Raw genomic sequence first — 20,981 nt, forward strand, 5'->3', positions numbered from 1 at the left:
CAGTAGCTCATGCCTGTAATGCTAGCACTTGGGATGCCAAGGCAGGAGGATTGCTTGAGCCCAGGAATTAGAGACCAGCCTGGGCAACATAGTGAGACCTTGTCTTTACAGAAAAATTTAAAATGAGCTGGGCGGCTGGGCACGGTGACTCACGCCTGTAGTCCCAGCACTTTGGGAGGCTTGAGGCGGGTGGATCACTTGAGGTCAGGAGCTGGAGATCAGCCTGGCCAACATGGTGAAACCCTGTCTCTACTAAAAGTACAAAAATTAGCTGGGTGTGGTGACGCATGCCTGTAATCCCACCTATTCGGAAGGCGGATGCATGAGAATCGCTTGAACCCGGGAGGAGGCGGTTGCAATGAACCGAGATTGTGCCACTGCACTCCAGCCTGGGTAACAGAGACTCTGTCTCAAAAAACAAAACAAAACAAAACAAAACAACAACAACAACAACAAAACCAGCTATAGTGGCATGTGCCTGTAGTCTCGGCTACTCGGGAGACTGAGGTGGAAGAATCATTTAATCCCAGGAGGATGAGGCTGCAGTGAGCCATGATTGGGCCACTGCACTCCAGCCTGGGCAACAGAGAGAGACCCTGTCTCAAAAACAAAACAGAACAAAAAAAGTGAAGTACATTAGGTCCCCAGATTATGGTATAACTTTTTAAATATTTATTGGTCAAATCATATATCTCTTACATAAATAATTTGAGATACATTAAACAGCAAGTTAAATGTAAAAAGCAGAAATTTGTCTCCATATATTATCTAAAATTTTATTTCAAGTGATCTTTACAATACAATCTTTCATATTCTAAAAATAGAACATGAATATTTTTAGTCAAAATCAATCACTTCGTTATCATATACTACTCAAAAATGACAATTTATTTAACATTTCCTAGGTGTATTTTGCGAGTCAAAAAAGGATTAGGAAACCCTGCCCCAATATGGCTCCTTACCTGAGAGAAACGGCATCTCTGCACCTCACAGCCAGGCCAAGCCCTGTTAATATACTCTCCCATGCACACAGCCAGAGTTCCTTATTTATATAGTGTCTCCAAGCACCCAAGAGTCCGCCAGTTCTAAAGGGAATTCATCACTGTCATCAGCTGGCCCTGGGTCTCCATGGGTACTGTGCCTGTCTCCTGGGCATGGCTTTTGCTGAACGTTACCACCCATCTTCAACACAAATACTCCTTCAAGAGACAGGTCAGGCCTGGGTTGGGGCTAGAGGTACAGAGACATCTGGGACCCAGGTCCTGCCCTAAGGGGCACCGCACAGATTACAGGATGGTGTGATAACTGGTGACGGTTATAACTCGAACTCAGCTGGGGCTGGTGTCTGAGAAGCTTGAACTCAGTGTAGGGGCAGGAAAGTTCTCCTGGAGGAGGTGATGCATGATTAGGAGCCAGGCCCCCTAGAGGCGACGATGTTCCAAACATCAGGCTCGGCCTGTGCAAAGGCCATGGGCGTCTAAGACAATGACATGTGGGGGACTGAGCCCAGCTCACTGGAAGCAGAGCAGGCTACACTGACCTGGGGGCGTCTAGGCCTTCACTGCTTTCTACGTCCTCTGACCCATCCCCATCAGAATCTCAACAGACTCGTCACCTCCAGGGCCTGCACTGCTCTCCCATCGTTGCCCAACTTCTCTCGTTCCCTAGGGATGTTCAAGTCTGCCAACACTCAGAGGGCAGGGCCTGCTGGCATGCCCCAGGGTGAGGCTGTGCCCAGCGAGTCCCTCCTTTCGTGTCTCACAGTAGCCTGAGCCTGCAGAGCTGGCTCTCTAGCATCTAGCTAGAGACGGTTTGACCACAGTTCCCTGCGACCCATGATTCACTTTCGAGGGTACCCACAAGAGATGTGTCTGCTCCTCCAGACGCCGCCCAATGGGGTGAAGCGTCTGGCCCTGAGTCAGGATGCTGGGGGTGCTGGCCGTCTCAGCTACCCACTCCTTTGCAACCCCAGGCAAGCAAGCTCGTTCTCTCCTCCCGGCCAGGGGCTTTCTAGATGAAATCAGCTGCACCCCTTTACTCTCAGGGACCTAAAATTTCGGCGACCATGTGGAGCCGTAAACCCTTCTGCCTCCTGTCCTCCCAACCCCGCACCCACCTGGCGTTTTCGTGTCACGGAACCTCTGCACGTGCTCTTCTCGAGGCCTAGAGTCCCTCTCTCCCTCTGGCCAACTCCTATTTCATCCCTCACAGACCCAACTCGAACGCCATCATCCCCGGAAAGCGGGGATTCCTCCCTTCAGTCTCTGCTTCCTTATCTTGCTGTCCTGCTGCGCCGCGCCCTCAGTGTACGCGCAGAGCCCGGGGCCTCTGGGTCCCTGGCTGGGCGCGCGGCCAGGAGCGCGACGGCCTGGGAAGCATCAGCGGCTCTCGAACTCGGCCCGGGCGCGGCGGGGTTAAGAGACCCGGGCCTTGAGGGCCCCGCCTCCGGAGCGCTCCACCCGCGTGGGGGAAGCCGCCCCGGAGGCTCCGACCTCGCTCCTGCTTATGACCCTCGCAGCCACAGGAGCCCCCACTTAGGTGAACATTTCGGACGGGACCCCGGCGGTTCAGACCCGGAGGCGGCTCCTCCCGGAGGCAGCTCCTCCCGGCGTCGGCCTTCGGTCCTCCCCGCCAAAGCCCTCTTGGGACAAGCCGGGGATTTCCCCGCCGCCGCCCGCCCCCTGGCGTCACGGAGTCCCCGCGAGGCCCCGCCCCGGCCTGGCGCCGTCCTGGGCGGGAGGAACGCGCCGCTAGGCGGGAGAGCGCGGCCATGGCGGGGCCGGGCGTCCCCGGTGCCCCCGCAGCGCGCTGGAAACGCCACATCGTGCGGCAGCTGCGGCTTCGGGACCGTACGCAAAAGGCGCTTTTCCTGGAGCTGGTGCCGGCCTGTGAGTGCGCCCCGGTGCTGAGAGGATGGCGGCTGAGGGGACGCGGCTACGGGCGCGGGGAGAGGGTTTGGCTGGCTCCTCCGCCTGTGACCCGAGTGCGCTGTGCCTTATGCCTTGAGCCTGTGCGTTACGCCCATCCCGACTGCCAGGACTCCGCCCCTTGCCATCCAGGCTCTGGTTAGAACCTGGACGAGCCCCTCCTGGTCCCCCTGCCCTCGTCGCCCCTCAGGACGGGCTCTGCCTCCCACAAGCTGGGCTTCCGAGACGCAAGTGCGTCCTCGGGTGTTGGTTTTGCAGGGTCTCTTTTGCCTCCCTACCCGGGCAGTCCCCGGGGCAGGGGCTTGATCAGTGCACTTAGTCTCGGTAGCGCAGTGAAAGAACGCGGGACTTGTCCAGAGCAGCCACTTATTGGCCCATCCGGAGAGGGGCGACACTCGGAACCTCTAAGGAGGAGGCTGTGCATCTCAGGCTCTGCCGCTGACAGGCGACGCTAGCACAGGCTTATGGAACACCTCCCTGTCAGCCTACCCAGCCTGAGGGGGCATCAGGGGGCCCCGGGCTGCTGGCGGATGCTGGCTGAGCCCAGCGAAGTCGGACTCTCAGAATTGTTTCTGGGCAGCTGGTCAGGATAGGGTGTGGCATTTCAAGAGGGGATGAACAGGTGTGCCTGTGTGTCGCACCTCTGGCCGCCTGCGATTTTATGTCTGTGGTTGGAAGTCTAACCACAATCCCTGCGGCTCTCTCACTGGGGCTAATCTTGGCCAAACCCCCACAATCAAATCTGCTCTTAGCCAGGAAAATTTCTCTGCAAGCTTCCAGGCTGCTGGTCCTCTACCTTCAGGGTTGCGAGGCCAGCCCCCACCTCCAGCAGCCACACTTCTCCACTGCTCAGACAGACAGTGGAACCGTCCAGTTTGAGGGAGGGGGTCACCGCCCCCCCAACCCCTGCCCCCCGCCTCGACCCAGAGAGCTGTGAGTCTGAGGGACTAGAGAGACCTGGAGAGCTGAAATCAGACTGAAGGGCCAGTCTTGAAACCTTGGGCAGATCACATCGCTAAGCCTCAGTCTTCTTACTTGTTAATTGGGTATAGAGACCTTCTTTAGGTTTGCTGGGTGCTGCAGTACCCTGGGGGCTGAGGTGGGGTTTTCATGAGAACTAGGCCAGGCCCAGGGCCTCAGTCAAGGTGACAGGGCACTGAGTGTGGGAAGGAAGTTGATGAGAAGGGAGCTAGGCCCGGACTTACCACCCCACCCTCCCCTGGAACTGGTGAGAAAAGAGGAAGTGACTGTTGATGGGGGAGGGTATTCCAGGGTCAAACCACCAACCTCCAGAATGTCTGCTGGATAATTGCTCAAGGACTTTCTATTCTGGCCTGGGGGTACCTTACACCAGGGCTGGGGAAGTTGGGATTATTTATTTATTTATTTATTTGAGATGGAGTCTTTGCTCTGTTGCCCAGGCTGGAGTGCAGTGGTGTGATCTCCGCTCACTGCAAGCTCTGCCTCCCAAGTTCACACCTGTCTCCCGTCTCAGCCTCCCGAGTAGCTGGGACTACAGGCGCCTGCCACCACGCCTGGCTAATTTTTTGTATTTTTTAGTAGAGATGGGGTTTCACCGTGTTAGCCAGGATGGTCTCGATCTCCTGACCTCGTGATCCGCCCGCCTCAGCCTCCCAGAGCGCTGGGAATTCAGGTGTGAGCCACCGCGCCCGGCCGGGGATTATTTTTAAGTGCAGAAAGCTAGAGCCCTTGGAGGGGAAGTGACTTGCCAAAGGCCATTGACAGGTAGAGCTCGGTTTATTTCATCACTTTCTGGGGCTAAGCCTTGCTCTGAGGCAGGGATGAATCAATCCCAGGCCCCTTCCTTCCCTCAGGACCCTCAGCGGGCAGTACCCCGCAGTGGTCATCCTTCTGTCCCTGGGAGAGCAGGTCCTCTTCCACGTGGGCCTGGGGACCGGTGCTATGAGGACACTGCTAGGGCTGAAGGTCCTGTAGAACTGCACAGATGCCCCTCAGGCACAGGGCGGAGGCCAGCCTGCCAGAAGCTTCCCCATCCCTAGCATCTCTGGGCTCCTGCAGCCCTTTTAGCTGGAGATAAATTGCATGCCAGGGGGCTGCTGGGTATCTGTCTCTGCCCCAGGCTCACTCTCTTGCACTCTCCAGATAACCATCTCTTAGAGAAGGCTGAGCTGCTGGACAAGTTCTCAAAGAAGCTGCAGCCGGAGCCAAACAGTGTCACTCCCACCACCCACCAGGGCCCCTGGTGAGTGTATGTGGGTCCGTGGTCACAAAGGGCTGCCTGTGCTGGGGCCCTGCCCCTGCTGCCTGTGCTGGGTTCATTCTCTCCCTAGTGCCTCATCAGCCCTTGGCTGCTGCCCAGGGGTGGTGGGGGTGGTGGAGGTGGTGGGGGTGGTGGGGGAGGCAGGCCCTTGGCCTTCCCACAGGCCAGCTGTTTAGAATCTTTCCCCTCCACCTTTCTTTGTCCATCTCTCTGCATTTGTCCCATCTCCTTCCCCTCCCACCCCTATACTTATGTCTTTTCCCTTTCTCAGTCTTTTTCCATTTCCCTGTTCCTTGCCTGATGCCTAAAGAAAGGGTCTTGCTACCTGTTGCAAAGAGGGAGTAAAGATGAGAACCAGGAATAGGTTGGGGCTCAGAGTTGGGAGGTGCTTTGCTTTTTTTTTTTTGAGACGGAGTCTGGCTCTGTCACCCAGGCTGGAGTGCAGTGGCGTGATCTCAGCTCACTGCAACCTCCGCCTCCTGGGTTCAAGCAATTCTCCTGCCTCAGCCTCCTGGAGCGTGCACCACCACCCCCGGCTAATATTTGTATTTTTAGTAGAGACGGGGTTTCACCATGTTGGCCAGGATGGTCTTGATCTCTTGATCTTGTGATCCTTCCACCTCAGCCTCCCAAAGTGCTGGGATCACAGGTGTGAGCCACCACGCCTGACTGGGAGGTGCTTCTTGAGAAGGGTCCTTGGCCAAGGCCTAGGGGAATCTTAGAGCAGAGGAGTCATGGACAGCTCATTTCTAGAGACTTGCCTTTTCCTTTACTGGCTTGCTGGCTTCCATCTTCCCAGGACGAAGTTAATGGCTCTTGTTTTAGGCTTTTCATGTAGCATCGCTTGGGTGCCTTTGGGCACTTGGGTGAACCGGGGGACATTGAGCACCACTCTGATTGGTTGGCAGGGAGGAGTCAGAGCTTGACTCAGACCAAGTCCCATCACTGGTCGCACTGAGGGTGAAGTGGCAGGAGGAGGAGGAGGGGCTCCGGCTGGTCTGTGGTGAGGTAAGTTGGGAAGGGGTCTGAAAATGGGGTAGAGAGATGTGGTCCAAGGGAGCCAGCCAGTGAGGGGTACTCCTGTGTTTGCTGAATTCTCCAAGCCCAGTGCTGCAAGCATTGAGTGAGCCCTAGTGTGTGCCAGGCCCTGACCTGAAGCTGAGCAGGGGTCAGAGTGCCCTGGGCAGCCCAGGATGAAGTGGGCTCCAACAGCAGCTGGAGGGAGTTAGGTGTGCAAGGGCCTGGCAGCCCATTTCCCTTCCACATGGTTTAGCCTGCTCTGCTCACTACTCCATGGCTCACCCCTCGCCCAGCCATCCCCAAGGCCTAGCACCAGTTGATGCTCAATATACATTTGCAGACTACAGAAGTTAGGTTCATTTAGCGCATTGGCAGGGTGTGGACGCTCCACCTGACACTACCGCGTTCCCTGCCCCTTTGCAACAGTGTCTCTTGGCTTCTCTTTCACCATGCTCTCCTGGTTTCCCTCTCATTTCTGTGATTGTTGCCTCTGAACTTCCTTCACTGGCTCCTTCCCCTCCTCCCTATTCCCGTCCCTTCAAATGTGGGTGTTCTTGGGGTTCACTGACCCCCATTTTTTCTGTTTGCCAACTCTCAGTTCTGTCTCTAGCCGAGCCTTCTTTCTGAGCTTGACTCTCTTGCTCAGCTGCTTTTTGGAGATCACATCTAAAATCAGGCTCACCATCTCCCCCAGAATTTGGCCCACACCGTTTTGAGAGTTGACTCCTTGCAGGCATTGGGCTAAACATTGTCTCAGTTAATCCTTCACAACTTTATGGTTGTAGAGGAGGAAACTGAGGCTTGGAGAGGTAGAGCCAGGATTTGAGCCCTTCTCACACAAATCAACTTCTGTGCTCTCCATTCATTCTCTCAACATCTATTGACAGTTGCTATATCCAAAGTACGGGGAATGCAACAATAAACAAGACCTGGCCCCATGGGGCTTCCAGTCCTCTGAAAGAGACTGTGATAGCCCAGGAAATACACATCCAGTCACAGAATGGCAAGTCACCTGCCCAACAGAAATGCGGGCATAGGTACGGACTCATTTGAGAACCTTTCCCTAGAGCTGCTGTTGTAGGTCCAATTTAATATTTGTTTGAGAGGTGATTCTCAAACATCTGACCCCCACACCACCCCCAGCCTCTGGGCTGTGAACTCCCCAAGCCCTGGGATGTCTTGGTTTGCCTCCGAGGCAAACCTATATCCTTAGGGCCTGTGTCCACAGTCCATTCCATACTAATGACTATTTGTAGACTAAGCGATGAATGAGGTGGGCTGTCCTTCCTGTCTTCCTGTGACTGCCCCCCAGTCGTTCTCACACATGCTGGAAATGCAGGGGCACCTCTGACTCTTCCCAGCCCTCCATCCTGAGCTGGTCACAAGCTCATGTTGACTCTATCTCCAAATCCATCAATGTTTCTCTGTTTCTTGTACCATATCTGACATGGTACAAGTAACTTTCATCCTGCCCTGGAACACTTCTTTAGCACTCTCTGTCCCTTCTCCATACAGCTTTCAGAGTGACATATTTTAATTAAAAAAAAAAAAAGATCTCCATTAAAGACAAGCAATACACAAAACATGCTTGTAAACAAGTCAAGAGAATAGAAGCCATAGAGTAAAAAGTAAAAGCCCGTCTTACTACCTCTGTCCCCATGGTTAGTGTGCTGTAGATCTTCCAAAGCTCCTAGCCTGGCTCCCCCGTCGAGCTCCCCAGGCTCTTGTCGCATTTCCTGCCACGCTCATCTCTGAGCTCCCAGCTCCCTTTGCCTGGGATACTTTCCCTGGCCCCCAGCACTCCTTCCCAGGACACACACCAGCCAGTACCTATTGGATGCGCCAGAGGATGGGGGCAGTGAGGAGGCTTTTTCTTTTCTTTCTTTTTTTTTTTTTGAGACGGAGTCTCGCTCTGTTGCCCAGGCTGGAGTACAGTCGTGTCATCTCGGCTCGCTGCAACCTCCGCCTCCCGGGTTCACGCCATTCTCCTGCCTCAGCCTCCCGAGTAGCTGGGACTACAGGCGCCCGCCACCATGCCCGGCTAATTTTTTGTATTTTTAGTAGAGACGGGGTTTCACCATGTTAGCCAGGATGGTTTTGATCTCCTGACCTCGTGATCCGCCCGCCTTGGCCTCCCAAAGTGCTGGGATTACAGGCGTGAGCCATGGCACCCGGCCTTTTCTTTTCTTTTGTAAAAATTTCTCTAGTAGTTCCACACATCACAAGCATTTATCATTATTATTAACTTTTTATTTTAAAATAATTATAGATTCACAGGAAGTTGGAAGGATAGTCCAGAGTTCCTGCATCCCCTTCCCCCAGCATCTCCTGCTGGCTACATCTTACATAACTATAGTACCCACAACCAGGAAACTGGGATTGGTATGAAGTGTGTATATGTCCTTTGTCATTTTATCACGTGTAGATTTGTGTAACCATCAAGATATGGCACTGTTTCACCACTACAAAGATCTCTTTCTTATTACCCCTTTTTAGTCACATTCACCCCTTTCCCCCCAACCATCCCTAACCCCTGGCAAGTACTAATCTGTTTTCCACCCCTACTACTTGAATTTTGAAAGGCATACAATAAAATATTGAATGGTACAACACAACATAAATGAAAGCAAGTGACAAGTGAGAAAGTGGAGGTGGTGATCAGATTGCTCAGTGGTGAAAAGAATTATGTTATAAATGGGGCCAACTATGAATAAAGGTGCCCCAACCCGCATGTGCAGATTCCTTCTTCGCAGACTCACTCACATAGCGCGTCATGTCAGTGCAGGTGGCAGCGCCAACCGTGCTCCTCAGTCTGTCCTCATCAGGCCCACGTGAGAACACAGGAACAGATTAGCAACAAGAGCCCCCAGCCTTGGCCTGGGCCAGAGGCGCCTCTGGCCCTCATGTTCTCTTGTCACACTGGTGGGAGCTGCCTTGCCTGGGGTCTGTCTCTCCCACCGACCCTGCTTGGCTCTGGGTTGAAGGCATGACGAGTGAGGCGGGAGTGCAGATGAAATGACCCTCACCCACTCTCCTGGGCTGCCAGCACTGTTCCCATATTGAGTCTGGGCCCTGGCTCCCCGAGTCGCCTGATCTTAGCCTTGTGTGCCTCTGCGCAGGGCCTCTCGATGCTGAGACCTGTGCTTGGGCAGGCCTGGGTTGGGTGAGGCCAGGAAGCCAGCAGGGAGGGGTGGGGAACAGAACTCACATTCCCCTGACCAGCCTGGAGGGTGATGCAGTTAGGTAGGTGGCTTGTGCCCAAATCTCTTAGCTACGTGACTTTGGGCAAGACACTTAAACCTCTCTGTCGGTGTCCTTGTCTGTGAAGTGAGAGTGGCAGTACCAGCCTCCCGGTGTGGTGAGGATGGAAGGAGCGTGTAGCCTGCTGGGAACATCATGGCGCCCGAGGGCCGGATGGGCATTTGGCAGCCTCTGCGCGAGGAGTCCTCGCAGTGGTTATGCATGGTGCTGGGAGCGGAGCGCTGGCTTCCCACTCTTCAGGCGAGGCAGTGGAGCGGGTTGCTCTTGCCAGAGAGGTTCCTAGTAGGGTCGCAGAGAAACGAAGCGGCACGGCGAGGATTGGGACCCAGGGCTGACTCCAGAGCCCGAGGGCCTTCCACTGCTCCACAAACAACAGCGCGTCCCTGTGCAAGGTCCCAAACCTGTGTGGGGCTCAGCTTGCTTTTCAGGAAGGGGGCGGGCAGGGGAGCAGCCGACTCCCTTAGCGCCTTCGGCCCCGGAGGGACTGGAGGCCTGGAGGGGCCTCAGCGCCGCCGTGCCCACCTGTCCGCCCCCAGATGGCCTACCAGGTGGTGGAGAAGAGCGCGGCCCTGGGCACGCTGGAGTCGGAGCTGCAGCAGAGGCAAAGCAGGTGAGGCGGGGGCGGGGGCGGGAGGGACCGCGCCCACCTCAGGGAGGCCCGGGGCCAACTATGCGGGAGGCGGGGGGAATGGCGCGGGCCGAGATCTTTCCCTACGTCCCCCTGACCCCATCGGTTGGTGCCAGAGGACCGAACGGCTGGGCTCTGAGGGCGAAGGCTTGGGGGAGACCTGGCTTAGCCACCCGGCTAGCCGCGTTTGGCATGGGCAGGTCTGTCTCTGCTCCGAGGCATATTCCCACTGGGCAGTGACGGGGGAAGCTTGGGACCCACTATCCGCTCTTTCCGTCCTCCAGGCTGGCAGCCCTGGAGGCCCGCGTGGCGCAGCTGCGAGAGGCGCGGGCGCAACAGGCCCAGCAGGTGGAGGAGTGGCGGGCGCAGAATGCGGTGCAGCGGGCAGCCTACGAGGCGCTGCGCGCGCACGTCGGGCTCCGGGAGGCGGCACTGCGCAGGCTCCAGGAAGAGGCGCGCGACCTGCTGGAGAGGCTCGTGCAGCGCAAGGCGCGCGCCGCGGCCGAGCGCAACCTGCGCAACGAGCGCCGGGAGCGGTGAGGGAGCAGGCCCCGCCCCTCCTGAGGAAAGGCCCCGCCCCTGCAGGGAGGAGTCGGGCTTCGCTGGTGTCTGGAAGGGAAAGGGGCAGCAGCCGCCCGCTGGAGGAAGGGACCGGGTCTAGCCCCGCCTACGTGCGAGGCGCCGCGCCAGGGTCTCAGGATGCTTTTTACCCAACAAGGGCCAAGCAGGCGCGGGTGTCCCAGGAGCTGAAGAAGGCTGCCAAGCGGACCGTGAGCATCAGCGAGTAAGAGTGGGGATGGGCCGGTCCGACCCTTGCGTTCTGCCTCCCGCCCCGCCTGCATGCGGCGACCCAGGCTGCCGACTGTACTTGTGCATAGCCCCGTCCTGAGGCCCCCAAGTGGTCGGGGCCCACGAGACACCTGCAGAGGACCGTGTGGTCGTAGGAGCCTGCATGCGTGACCGCTGCACGTGTACACCCACACAGAACCCTCATCACTGGGAATTCCTGTCTTCAGCGTATCCTGTGCTGGGGTCGGGAGGGGCTGGCTTGGTCCCTTGGCCTTTCTGAACTTCATTACCTCTCCTAGGGGCCCGGACACCCTAGGCGATGGGATGAGGGAGAGAAGGGAGACTCTGGCTCTGGCCCCTGAGCCAGAGCCCCTGGAGAAGGAAGCTTGTGAGAAGTGGAAGAGGCCCTTCAGGTGAGGACCCAGGTGACAGTCTCAGAGCTCTGAGCTGAGCCCCACCCCAGAGGCTGCCAGGGTCTTCCTCTTGGACCTTGGAGTCAGCTCTTGGGTTGGGAGGGGGCTTGAGGAGAGGCCAGAAAGCTCAGATCTCCCAGGGCTAGTCTGACCTCCATTGTCTGGAGCCACTTGGGGTCAGTTCCATCTCACCCCCCCCCCCCAACCCCTACCCTCAACCCTTTCCTTCTTGGGATCAGAGCTCTGGGGGTGGGGTGTCAGGCTTCTGAATAGCTGTCACCAGGAGAGAACCTGTGGGCAAAGCCCAGAGCCCAGTCATGCCAGGCATGTGTGCGCAGCCATAGGTGTGCAAGCATGTGCATCCGCAGGGACATGAGGCCACAGGTGTGTACAAGCTTGACTGAGCCCATCTGTATGTGTGAATATATAAGCATGTGTAGATGTGTGCTCACACTTGTGGGACCTGATTGGGGCTTCAGACCTTGGGTGACTGTCCGCAGGGTCTCCTCCATCCTTCTTGATTTGCCTGTCATTGAGGCTGCCCCCTCTGGGCCCCATTCCCCAGCCTAACACCTCTTCTCAGTCTTTCCTTGCAGGTCCCTGGTGTCCAGGCCTTGGGGCAGTGAAGAAACCGTGGGGAGGGGCATGAGATGCCAGTCCCCAAAGTCCTTGGGAGCCCTTGTGGGCCAAGTCATTGTAGGACACACCCTCTCCTGGGCATTGCTGAGGTCACCCAGTGAGCCTAGGCTCCCCCCTCCTCCCATCCCCAGCCTGGGGGAACCTTCAGCATCTCTCCTCCCTGTAGGCCCCGGCTCAGCTTCCCAGGAACTTTTGTTGGTGGGTACTAGTAGGGTAAGGCAGTTCTTCCCATCATGAGGGAGACCTTGGGAGACTTTCATTACCAAATCCATTGCTGCCCCGACCTTCCTGGGACTGATCTGGGTCACCCTAGTCTCCTGATCTTGGAGAAGTCAAGTTCTTATCCCAGACTTGAGAGGTTACAAGCCTCCAGGTCTCTGGCAAAGTGTGGAGATGATGGACAGCCATTTGTACACACACCAGCCAGTCCCTTAGCATATCTCTCTTGGTTTTGTCTCAGGTCTGCCTCAGCCACCTCCCTGACGCTGTCCCACTGTGTGGATGTGGTGAAGGGGTTTCTGGAGTAAGTGTGTGTGTGCCTGTGTGTGCACCCACGTGTGTGTCGGGCTCCCCAGCCCAGGCTTGGTCCGTGTCTGCGCCTCGACCTGTCCATCCCTGTGATGTGCAGCTGTCTGCCTGTGAGTCTGTTGGACCTTGGAGACAGGAGCCAGGTGAATGGCCTCAGCCCCGGCCCCGGTTCAGCTGTCTTCCAGGTTCTGTCCTCACAAGGGTCTGTCTTTATTCAAGGTCGTCACAGGGGACCAAGAGCTCCAGCCTCAGGCAGGGCAGGAGCTCCTACTCAATTGGGAAAAATGCTCTGAAATGTCAGGGACTCATTCAGAGTCACAGAGCCAAGCAGTGGCAAGACTGGGATTGAAACCCCGGCCCTGAGGTTTCTTTGCACCCACCAACCCTACCCTGCTCCTGTGTCTGCCTCTGTGTGCTCCCCACCCCGTCTCCACACCAACCCCTGGGGTCGAGGCTGGGTTGGGGAATGCTCTCGCTGCTCCTTGGGGCCATGTTCTGCCGCCTGCCATGTCTGCTTCCTATGGTTGATGCCTCAGGGGAGCTGGAGGCTCCCACCTGAGAAGGACTTGCTGAATGCCCTCCTGACCCCAACCCACCTTACCCCAGTTTTAAGAAGAGGAGAGGTCACTCAATTGGGGGAGCCCCTGAGCAGCGATACCAGATCATCCCTGTGTGTGTGGCTGCCCGACTTCCTACCCGGGCTCAGGATGTGCTGGTAAGGGAGGAGCTGAGCCACATGGGTGGGGCAGTGGTGAGAGAGTGCAGGCACAGGGGTGGTCTCGGCACCAGGGGTGGTCCCAAGAGGCCAGGGAAGCAAGGCTGGGCTCCTCAGCAGGAGCAGGAGGCTGCCTCCCACAGCCTGTGGTGGGAGCCACTCAAGCATGTTATGATGTGGGCATGAGCCGGGGAGGGAGAGAGAGGAGGCTGGGAGGCCAGGAGGCCAGGCAGGAGAGTAGAGTAGCATAGCACGGAGGCTGCTGCAGGGGTCCAGGCAGAGGTGAGAACACCTGGTGGGGTCGGGTTTGAAACTCAGAGTGTGGACAGAGAAACTGGGGAGGGGGATACCACATCTGCAGCAGGCTGTGTCTGCACAGGCACCGGTAAGAGGGCCCGTGAGCACTCACAGAGACATGCGCGGGGAGGGCCGGGGCACCAACCTCCCCTTTCCCCACAGGATGCCCACCTCTCTGAGGTCAATGCTGTTCGTTTTGGCCCCAACAGCAGCCTCCTGGCCACTGGAGGGGCTGACCACCTGATCCACCTCTGGAATGTTGTGGGAAGTAAGGAGCCCTCCCCTGCAGGCCAACTTGGTGCTTCTCTCCAGACCCTCTCCTCAGCTCACTCCTTGGTGGGCAGAGGTCTTGGATCTCTTTGTGTTTCTCTATCTGGAATATTCTGTGGCCAGTGACTAGACAATGCCTTGGAAAGAGTGAGACTCTGGGCTCACTGTTCTGAAGAAGGGTGGAGCCTCCTGGCTCCTAGGGTCCAGATTTGCAGGATGGGGAGGGCTGAGTTCAGATGGTCCCTGATGGGGGTTGGTGGGGGTCCCCTATCATGAGGTCCTACAGGGACAGGCCCTTGAAGAGCAGTTCCCTGAGTCTACCAGGTGACCCTCTTCTAGCATCACTTGAGCTCTCAGAACTCAGGTAAGAGACAAGTATGAACTGTTGGCCTTGTCCCAAGCTCTGTGCTCTGGAGAGGGGGTGTCCTGGGGAGTCAGAGCCGGCTCCTGGGGGCTTCCTAGAAAAGGCAAGTTTCTGGCTGGCCTGATCATGGCTTGCTGCGTGCTCTACATAGTCCCTTCTCCCTGGTCCTCTCTAGCCTGGTCTGTGAAATGACTAGCTGTCCCTGGGACCCAGTGCCAGCAGTTAGGGGAGGTGTAGTCTCCAGCCCAGGCCCGCAGAACAGACCCAGCGATTCTGTCTTCTAACCTGGGGATGTGTCGGGGGGTGGGGCGGGAACTGATCTTCCGCTCTCAATCCCAATTCCTCCATTTTGTGAGGTTAAGACCTCATTTCAACTGTCCCTTCCCCTGGTCCTCCCAGGTCGCCTGGAGGCCAACCAGACCCTGGAGGGAGCTGGTGGCAGCATCACCAGTGTGGACTTTGACCCCTCGGTGAGGAACTTTGCCCCAGTGGCATGGGATTGTGCCCTCTCTGATCTCCACACTGGGCAGGTGGGGGCTGTGGGACCTGAGGGCGCAACATGGATACCCTAGAACCAGGCCCCTGGGCTCTTACACAGATCCTCCTCCTTGGGCCGGAGGCTCCTTTGCCTGCCTTGGTGACCTGGGCCGTGGGAAGCTGTGAGGCAGCCCCTAGCCTCATTCTGTGGCCCGAAGAATGTTGCCTCCGGCTTGGCACCTCTCACTTCCTCTCCCATTTCTCCAGGGCTACCAGGTTTTAGCAGCAACTTACAACCAGGCTGCCCAGCTCTGGAAGGTGGGGGAGGCACAGTCCAAGGTGAGGCCTGACTGGGGAGGCTGCCTGGAGGTCAGAGGTCATACCTCAGGACTAGGGGGCCTGTTATGGGGTCTTGGCCAAACTCTTGATCCGTACCTGGGGCCGGGGTACAGGAGACACTGTCTGGACACAAGGATAAGGTGACAGCTGCCAAATTCAAGCTAACGAGGCACCAGGCAGTGACTGGGAGCCGCGACCGGACAGTGAAGGAGTGGGACCTCGGCCGTGCCTATTGTGAGCCCGAGCCCCAGCCCCACCTCCCCTCCCCACCAGCCAGGAGCCCCAGGCCAGGGCACAAGGGACCTCACCTGCTCTCTGGGAGTGGCTCTGAGATTCATAGGCATTTGGGGGTGAAACCTCTCAAGGCCCTCCAGTTCCCTAATGGTATCCCCCAATGGTGTTTTCTGTCTGGTTTCTTGGTGACCTCAGGCTGTGGGTAGGAAAAAGACGTGGGTGAGCCCTGTGCTGGGAAGCAGAAGACCTGGGTTCTAGTCTTGGGAGGACACCGGGTTCTGGGCCTCAGCTTCTCCATATGTCCTGTGGGGTGGCTCCCGACAACCCTCCTCTGAGGCCCTGGGGTCTGCTGCTTGGTCCCCAGGCTCCAGGACCATCAATGTCCTTTCCTACTGTAATGACGTGGTGTGTGGGGACCATATCATCATTAGTGGCCACAATGACCAGAAGATCCGGTTCTGGGACAGCAGGTGACAGGCGCAGGCTGGGGGAGGACTTGGGGAGGGCTGGGGACAGGGCTCCCAAGTTCTTGTTCCTTTCTCTGGCCATGGCAGGAGGAGTCTTGGTGGCACTTTGGGCAGGCAAGGCTGTGGGGCTGGCACTGCCAGCTAGTGCCTCTCGGCTGGGCTCAGCTCCCGCAGGAAGCTGTGCCACTGTCTTCATGGCTCTTGGTCCAATGCTGGACTCCGCCTGGACCTTGCAACCAAGATGGAGATGTACCTTTTTCCATTTAGTTACCACTTTTATATCAAAAGGAAAAAAATTCTTTTAACTGTTTTTTAAACCAAAGACCCTAACTTTGGGCTTGAATTGTTTATAAAAGCAAAGCTAGAGCCCGGGCGTGGTGGCTCATACCTGTAATCCCAGCTGTTTGTTTGGGAGGCCGAGGCGGGCAGATCACCTGAGGTCAGGAGTTTGAGACCAGCCTAGCCAACATGGCGAAACCCTGTCTCTACTAAAAATATTAGCTGGGTGTGGTGGCAGATGCCTGTAATCGCAGCTACTTGGGAGGCTGAGGCAGGGGAATGGCTTGAACCCGGGAGGCAGAGGTTGCAGTGAGACCAGATTGCGCCACTGCCCTCCAGCCTGGGCGACAGAGCGAGATGTCTCAAAACAAAAACAAAACCAAAACCAAAAACAAAACAAAACAAAAAAACAAAGCTAGAGCCAGTGCTAGGCCTGCCTCAAGCCTTTACTCACTGATCTCCAGCAATTACTGTTTGCAACCCTTCCTTCTCTCTCTCATATTTTTTAAAGACGAGACTTCATTGCTCAGATGATATGGTTCTTATTTAGTGACCCAAAGGTTTCAAAGGCTCCAGCTTTCAAATCAAAGTCTGTCTAAGTTCCTTGATGGAGGCAGCTGGCTGCAGTGGGGAGAAGGGAGATGAGTCACTCACAGCCTTTACCCCAGCGATCCAGGGCCCTGGGGTTCCTCCGGACTTGGTTAGCTAGGAAAGCTGCTGCGCCTGGCCCCTTCCTGTCAGGAGTGGCCTGGCTAGGCTGTTCCTCATCCCTGTCTCTGTCCTTGTTCCTCAGGGGGCCCCACTGCACCCAGGTCATCCCTGTGCAGGGCCGGGTCACCTCCCTGAGCCTCAGCCACGACCAACTGCACCTGCTCAGCTGTTCCCGAGACAACACACTCAAGGTCATCGACCTGCGTGTCAGCAACATCCGCCAGGTGTTCAGGTACCAGCCTCATGCCTGCTGACCCTGTGGCCTTTGCTGGGACAGCTGAGCCTCTCTTCTCCTGTAATAGACCCTCTTGGAGCCCTCCCTGGAGGCCCCTCCAGACCAGGTCCTGCTGAGGTACCAAACCCCTCGACAAAGAGGAAGCTCTGGAAGCTCCCTGCAGAGGGCAGAGACTAGTGATGACCTCTGTTCTGACCCCAGCCATGTCTGTCCTCAGGGCCGATGGCTTCAAGTGTGGTTCTGACTGGACGAAAGCTGTGTTCAGGTATGTCCGTGAGAGCATATGCCTGTGTCCTAGTGTGCCCTGCCGGACCCTGTGTGTGCCCTCCCCTCTGACCCCGTTTTCTTGCTCTGCTGTGGCCACTACAGCCCGGACAGAAGCTATGCACTGGCAGGCTCCTGTGATGGGGCCCTTTACATCTGGGATGTGGACACCGGGAAACTGGAGAGCAGACTTCAGGGACCCCATTGGTGAGCATGGCCTCCACCTGGCCACCTGCCTGGCCCCAGTCCTGCCAGGCTGATTCCAGGTTCTGACATACTGGGACCCTGGAGTCCCCAGCCCTTGTCCCTCCACCTTCCACCCGACCAGAGCCCTTTGCAGTTCACAAGGTACTTTCCACACGCACTTGGGTCCATCCTTTCCACAGCCCTGTGAGCTAACTTTACAGATAAGGAAACAGGCTCAAGAGAGGGCCTCAAACTACCCAGGTCCAGCAGTCGGGGCAGAGCCAGGTTGCAGGCGCAGTTCCTGAAGCCCCCCTGAAGCCTGCCCCTCCCTTTCCCCAGCACTGCTGTCAACGCCGTGGCCTGGTGCTACTCCGGGAGCCACATGGTGAGCGTGGACCAGGGCAGGAAGGTTGTGCTCTGGCAGTAGGGCCACGACCTGCCTGCCTGGGCTGGAGCTCTTGCCCGAAGCCTGAAGCTTCCTTCGGCGCCATGCAGGGGTTGGGGTTGGGACTGGAGCTGGCCTTGGGATTTAATGGGGAAGAAGGCCTGGCAGGACCTGGCCTGTTTGTTTAAAAATGAAGTATGGGTTGGGGGATTACGCTAGTTTTTCTTTGTATTTTTATCTCTATCTCCTCACTTTTTCTCCCAAAGTAGAAAAAAATGATATCTGAACTGCGTCTGCCTACCTCTTTGCAGCATTCATGGTACAGAGACCTTTGGGCTAGTGGGCTCTGGAAGATCCAGGCTTGGCCCCCTTCCTCCTTCCATACAGAGCTGAGGCAGCCAGCCGAGTCTCTGCCTGCAGAGACAGGTGCTGCTCAAGTCTAACCATGGAAACAGCAGGAAGAAAGGCCCTGAGGCAGCAAAGAGCCATGGATGTGACTCTTGGTCCACCCTGGTCCTGAGGCCAAAGCAACATGTTGGGCCCACCTGCTTCAGGCACTCAGGGTAGACTGAAGCTGAGGAGGGGCTGGGGGAGCTCTGAGGAGAGGGCAGGGAGGCAGCCCAGAGGGGTCCCGGTGGGAAGATACTAAAAACCCAGGTAGTGATATCAAAGTCCTTGGTCCACAGGGCCTCCCTTAGACTGGGTCCGCGTTCTTCCTCCAGGGGTAGTGCCCAGGGTGGGGCAGAGCAAGGCCTCTGTGTGTCTGTGCCTGGGGGAGGGCAGCTGTGGGCCAGATCTGGGCCTGGGGCTTTGCTTACAAGGCAGAGCCCACAGGGCAGAGTTGGGGCAAACCAACTTCCTTCACCAACCTAGGACTGGGCACAGGCCTGTGGAGACGGTGTTGGTTAAATGGCAACACCTACACTCTGCTGACTCCCAGACCACTCACTACTTTTGGTCTAGCTGCCTCCTGGCCATCATCTCCCCTGCAAGTGACCCGTTCCTCCTGCACCCCATGTCCCTGGGACCTTGTGCTGCTGGTTCTAGTACTCCTCCACCCTCCTGCCACTGTGGGCCACCTTCTAGACCTGCAGTCTCCCCATCCAATCCTTTCCCTTACTATGGCCAGAGTGACTTTTGTTGTTGTTGTTGTTGCTTTTGAGACACACAAAAAACCTTACTGCAGCCTCAAACTCCTGCAGCCTTAAACCCCTGGGTTTAAGCAATCCTCCCACCTGGTCCTCCCGAAGGGCTGGGATTACAGGTGCACAGCACCATGCTCGGCCCAACAGGGTGACTTTCTAGGGTGTTGTGTTCACAAGTCCAATCCTTTGGAGTTCCCCTGCTGCCTTCAGAGACCACCCGCAACCCCAGCATGAAATCTGGAGCCCTTTGGATGTGACCCTGCTAGCCTCTCAGCTTCATCTTCATTTCCTTGCTATTCATTCATTCATTTACTCATTTAGAGATGATGTCTCACTATGTTGCCCAGGCTGGTCTCAAACTCCTGTGCTCAAGTGGTCCTCCTGCCTTAGCCTCCCCAGTAGCTTGGCCTATAGGTGCATGCCACTGTGCCTGGCTATTTCCTTGCTATCATGAGTGCATCTCAGACATGCTTTTCTTTCTTCCCAGAATGTTCTCCTTCCCTCCCAGCCCCCAGTTCAAATTTTTCTTTCAGGATTCCCCTTCCTTCGCCTGCCAGGCTGGGTAGAGGCCTCCTCTGTCCCTGAGCTCCCCTTTTGTATCTGCCTCCTCCATTTTAAGTCAAGGAACTCTTGGAAGAGGCCAGGATGGGAATAGATTATTTCCTGGGATCAGGCCTGGCACAGAGAATGACTCAGGAAATGTTTATTAAGTGGTTAAATTCTCTTATTCAGGCTGGATGCGGTGGCTCACGCCTGTAATCCCAGCACTTTAGGAGGCCAAGGAGGGCAGATCACCTGAGGTCAAGAGTTCAAGACCAACCTGAGCAACACAGTGAAACCTTGTCTCTACTAAAAATACAAAATTAGTTGGGCATGGTGGCACATGCCTGTAATCCCAGCTACTTGGGAGGCTGAGGCAGGAGAATCACGGAACCCAGGAGGAGGAGGTTGCAGTGAGCTGAGAATGCGCCATTGCACTCTAGCCTGGGCAACAAGAGTGAAACTCCATCTCAACAACAACAACAAAATTCTCTTATTCAAGGACTCAGCCAGTCTAACGGTCTAAGAGCCTTGGGCTCCAACATTCTTCGATACTCAGCCTTCTACTCTGCCCCAGCCCTCATGCCCTGGCTCCCAGCAGCCACCAGGGGTCACCAGCTGCCTAGTCTACTGAGGCCATTCCCATTTCCAGGGACACATGGCTGGGGAGACCGACACTCCTGCAGCCACCGTGACTGAGCCCTTAGGAGGTGCCAGGCCCTGCCCTGCACCCTTTCTGCAGCATTATTTGTTCCTCCCAACTACATTGCCATGTAGCTACCATGTTTCCCAGGTGAGAAAACTGAGCTCAGAGAAGCCCTGCAGCTGGACTGTGGCTGCATTACACACACTCTTTTTAAAGCAAGGTGTTCAGACTCGCAGTTAGGCAGGGCTGCGGGGGATGCCCCCTCCCCCAGGGTGTGTGTGCCCCCTGCCTGCTACCACGGGGGTAGAGGTGTGATGCTAGCCTTGTGTCTAACCTGACTCCCTCCCTACATCTTCACCCTTTTCTATTCTGGGTCCTGAGCCTGGACGGTTAGTATCCCTTGAAGTGAGGGACATGCAGGGACACAGGAGTGAGGGAACTTGAATCTTGGGAGGCCAGCTGCGCCATTGCGTTTCTCCCTCATTTCACAGGGTTGTAGTGGAGACTGCTTAGAGAGCCCAGAAGAGGTGCTCAGGAAATGGTCTGACTGATCTCTGGGACAGTGAGCCCTTCTCTCCCCCAAAACCTTCCCTTCTACTTTATGGGCGTCAATCTTACCACACACACTGCTGCCATCGGGTGGAGTTGCCTCTCTCAGGGAGCACATGTTCACCTTAACTTGCTTGGAGGTCCCCCTCCCAGTAGGAGGGGATGCTTCCTGGAGGAACAAGTCTGTAAGGCCAGAAACAGGCCAAGGAGTTCCCGGGAATGAGGTAGGCAGGAGGAAGAGGAGCTCACAGACTGAGCAGAGGAGTTCAGAGGGGCATGTCAGCGGGAAGGCTGTTCCTCCCTCCAGCCTCTTCAGTCCCGTTCAGCAGAGAGGTGAAAATAGACGTTGACAGCTCCTCCAGGCTCTCAGCAGTCACTGCCCGGGTTTTCAGAACTCTGGTGCTCAGGGGCTGCCTGCCTGAATTCGGGTG

The 20,981-nt window shown here is 56.6% G+C and overlaps 1 protein-coding gene across 7 annotated transcripts in view; it reads left to right on the forward strand.

Moving 5' to 3' along the window:
* The first annotated feature begins 654 nt into the window (after nt 1-654).
* ATG16L2 (autophagy related 16 like 2) overlaps nt 655-20,981 on the forward strand; it is a 30,812-nt gene continuing 10,485 nt past the window's right edge. The window contains exons 1-19 of one of the 7 annotated variants that reach the window (XM_055093760.2): nt 2,784-2,888; nt 4,491-4,581; nt 5,052-5,151; nt 6,078-6,177; nt 9,987-10,060; nt 10,363-10,614; nt 10,797-10,862; nt 11,167-11,280; nt 12,380-12,442; nt 13,054-13,162; nt 13,622-13,727; nt 14,493-14,563; nt 14,838-14,909; nt 15,023-15,143; nt 15,508-15,613; nt 16,683-16,832; nt 17,053-17,100; nt 17,205-17,306; nt 17,625-17,957. In XM_055093760.2, the coding sequence (XP_054949735.1) occupies nt 9,987-10,060; nt 10,363-10,614; nt 10,797-10,862; nt 11,167-11,280; nt 12,380-12,442; nt 13,054-13,162; nt 13,622-13,727; nt 14,493-14,563; nt 14,838-14,909; nt 15,023-15,143; nt 15,508-15,613; nt 16,683-16,832; nt 17,053-17,100; nt 17,205-17,306; nt 17,625-17,712 (1,542 nt within the window). In that variant the 5' untranslated portion in view covers nt 2,784-2,888; nt 4,491-4,581; nt 5,052-5,151; nt 6,078-6,177 and the 3' untranslated portion in view covers nt 17,713-17,957. Of the gene's footprint in view, nt 2,889-4,490; nt 4,582-5,051; nt 5,152-6,077; nt 6,178-9,866; nt 10,061-10,362; nt 10,615-10,796; nt 10,863-11,166; nt 11,281-12,379; nt 12,443-13,053; nt 13,163-13,621; nt 13,728-14,492; nt 14,564-14,837; nt 14,910-15,022; nt 15,144-15,507; nt 15,614-16,682; nt 16,833-17,052; nt 17,101-17,204; nt 17,307-17,624; nt 17,958-20,981 lie in introns of those variants that run through there. The other 6 variants (XM_003815663.5, XM_008968620.4, XM_008968621.4 and 3 more) reach the window with 6 other exon arrangements.

The sequence above is a fragment of the Pan paniscus genome, chromosome 9, assembly GCF_029289425.2.
Source record: "Pan paniscus chromosome 9, NHGRI_mPanPan1-v2.0_pri, whole genome shotgun sequence".
Lineage (NCBI taxonomy): Eukaryota > Metazoa > Chordata > Mammalia > Primates > Hominidae > Pan > Pan paniscus.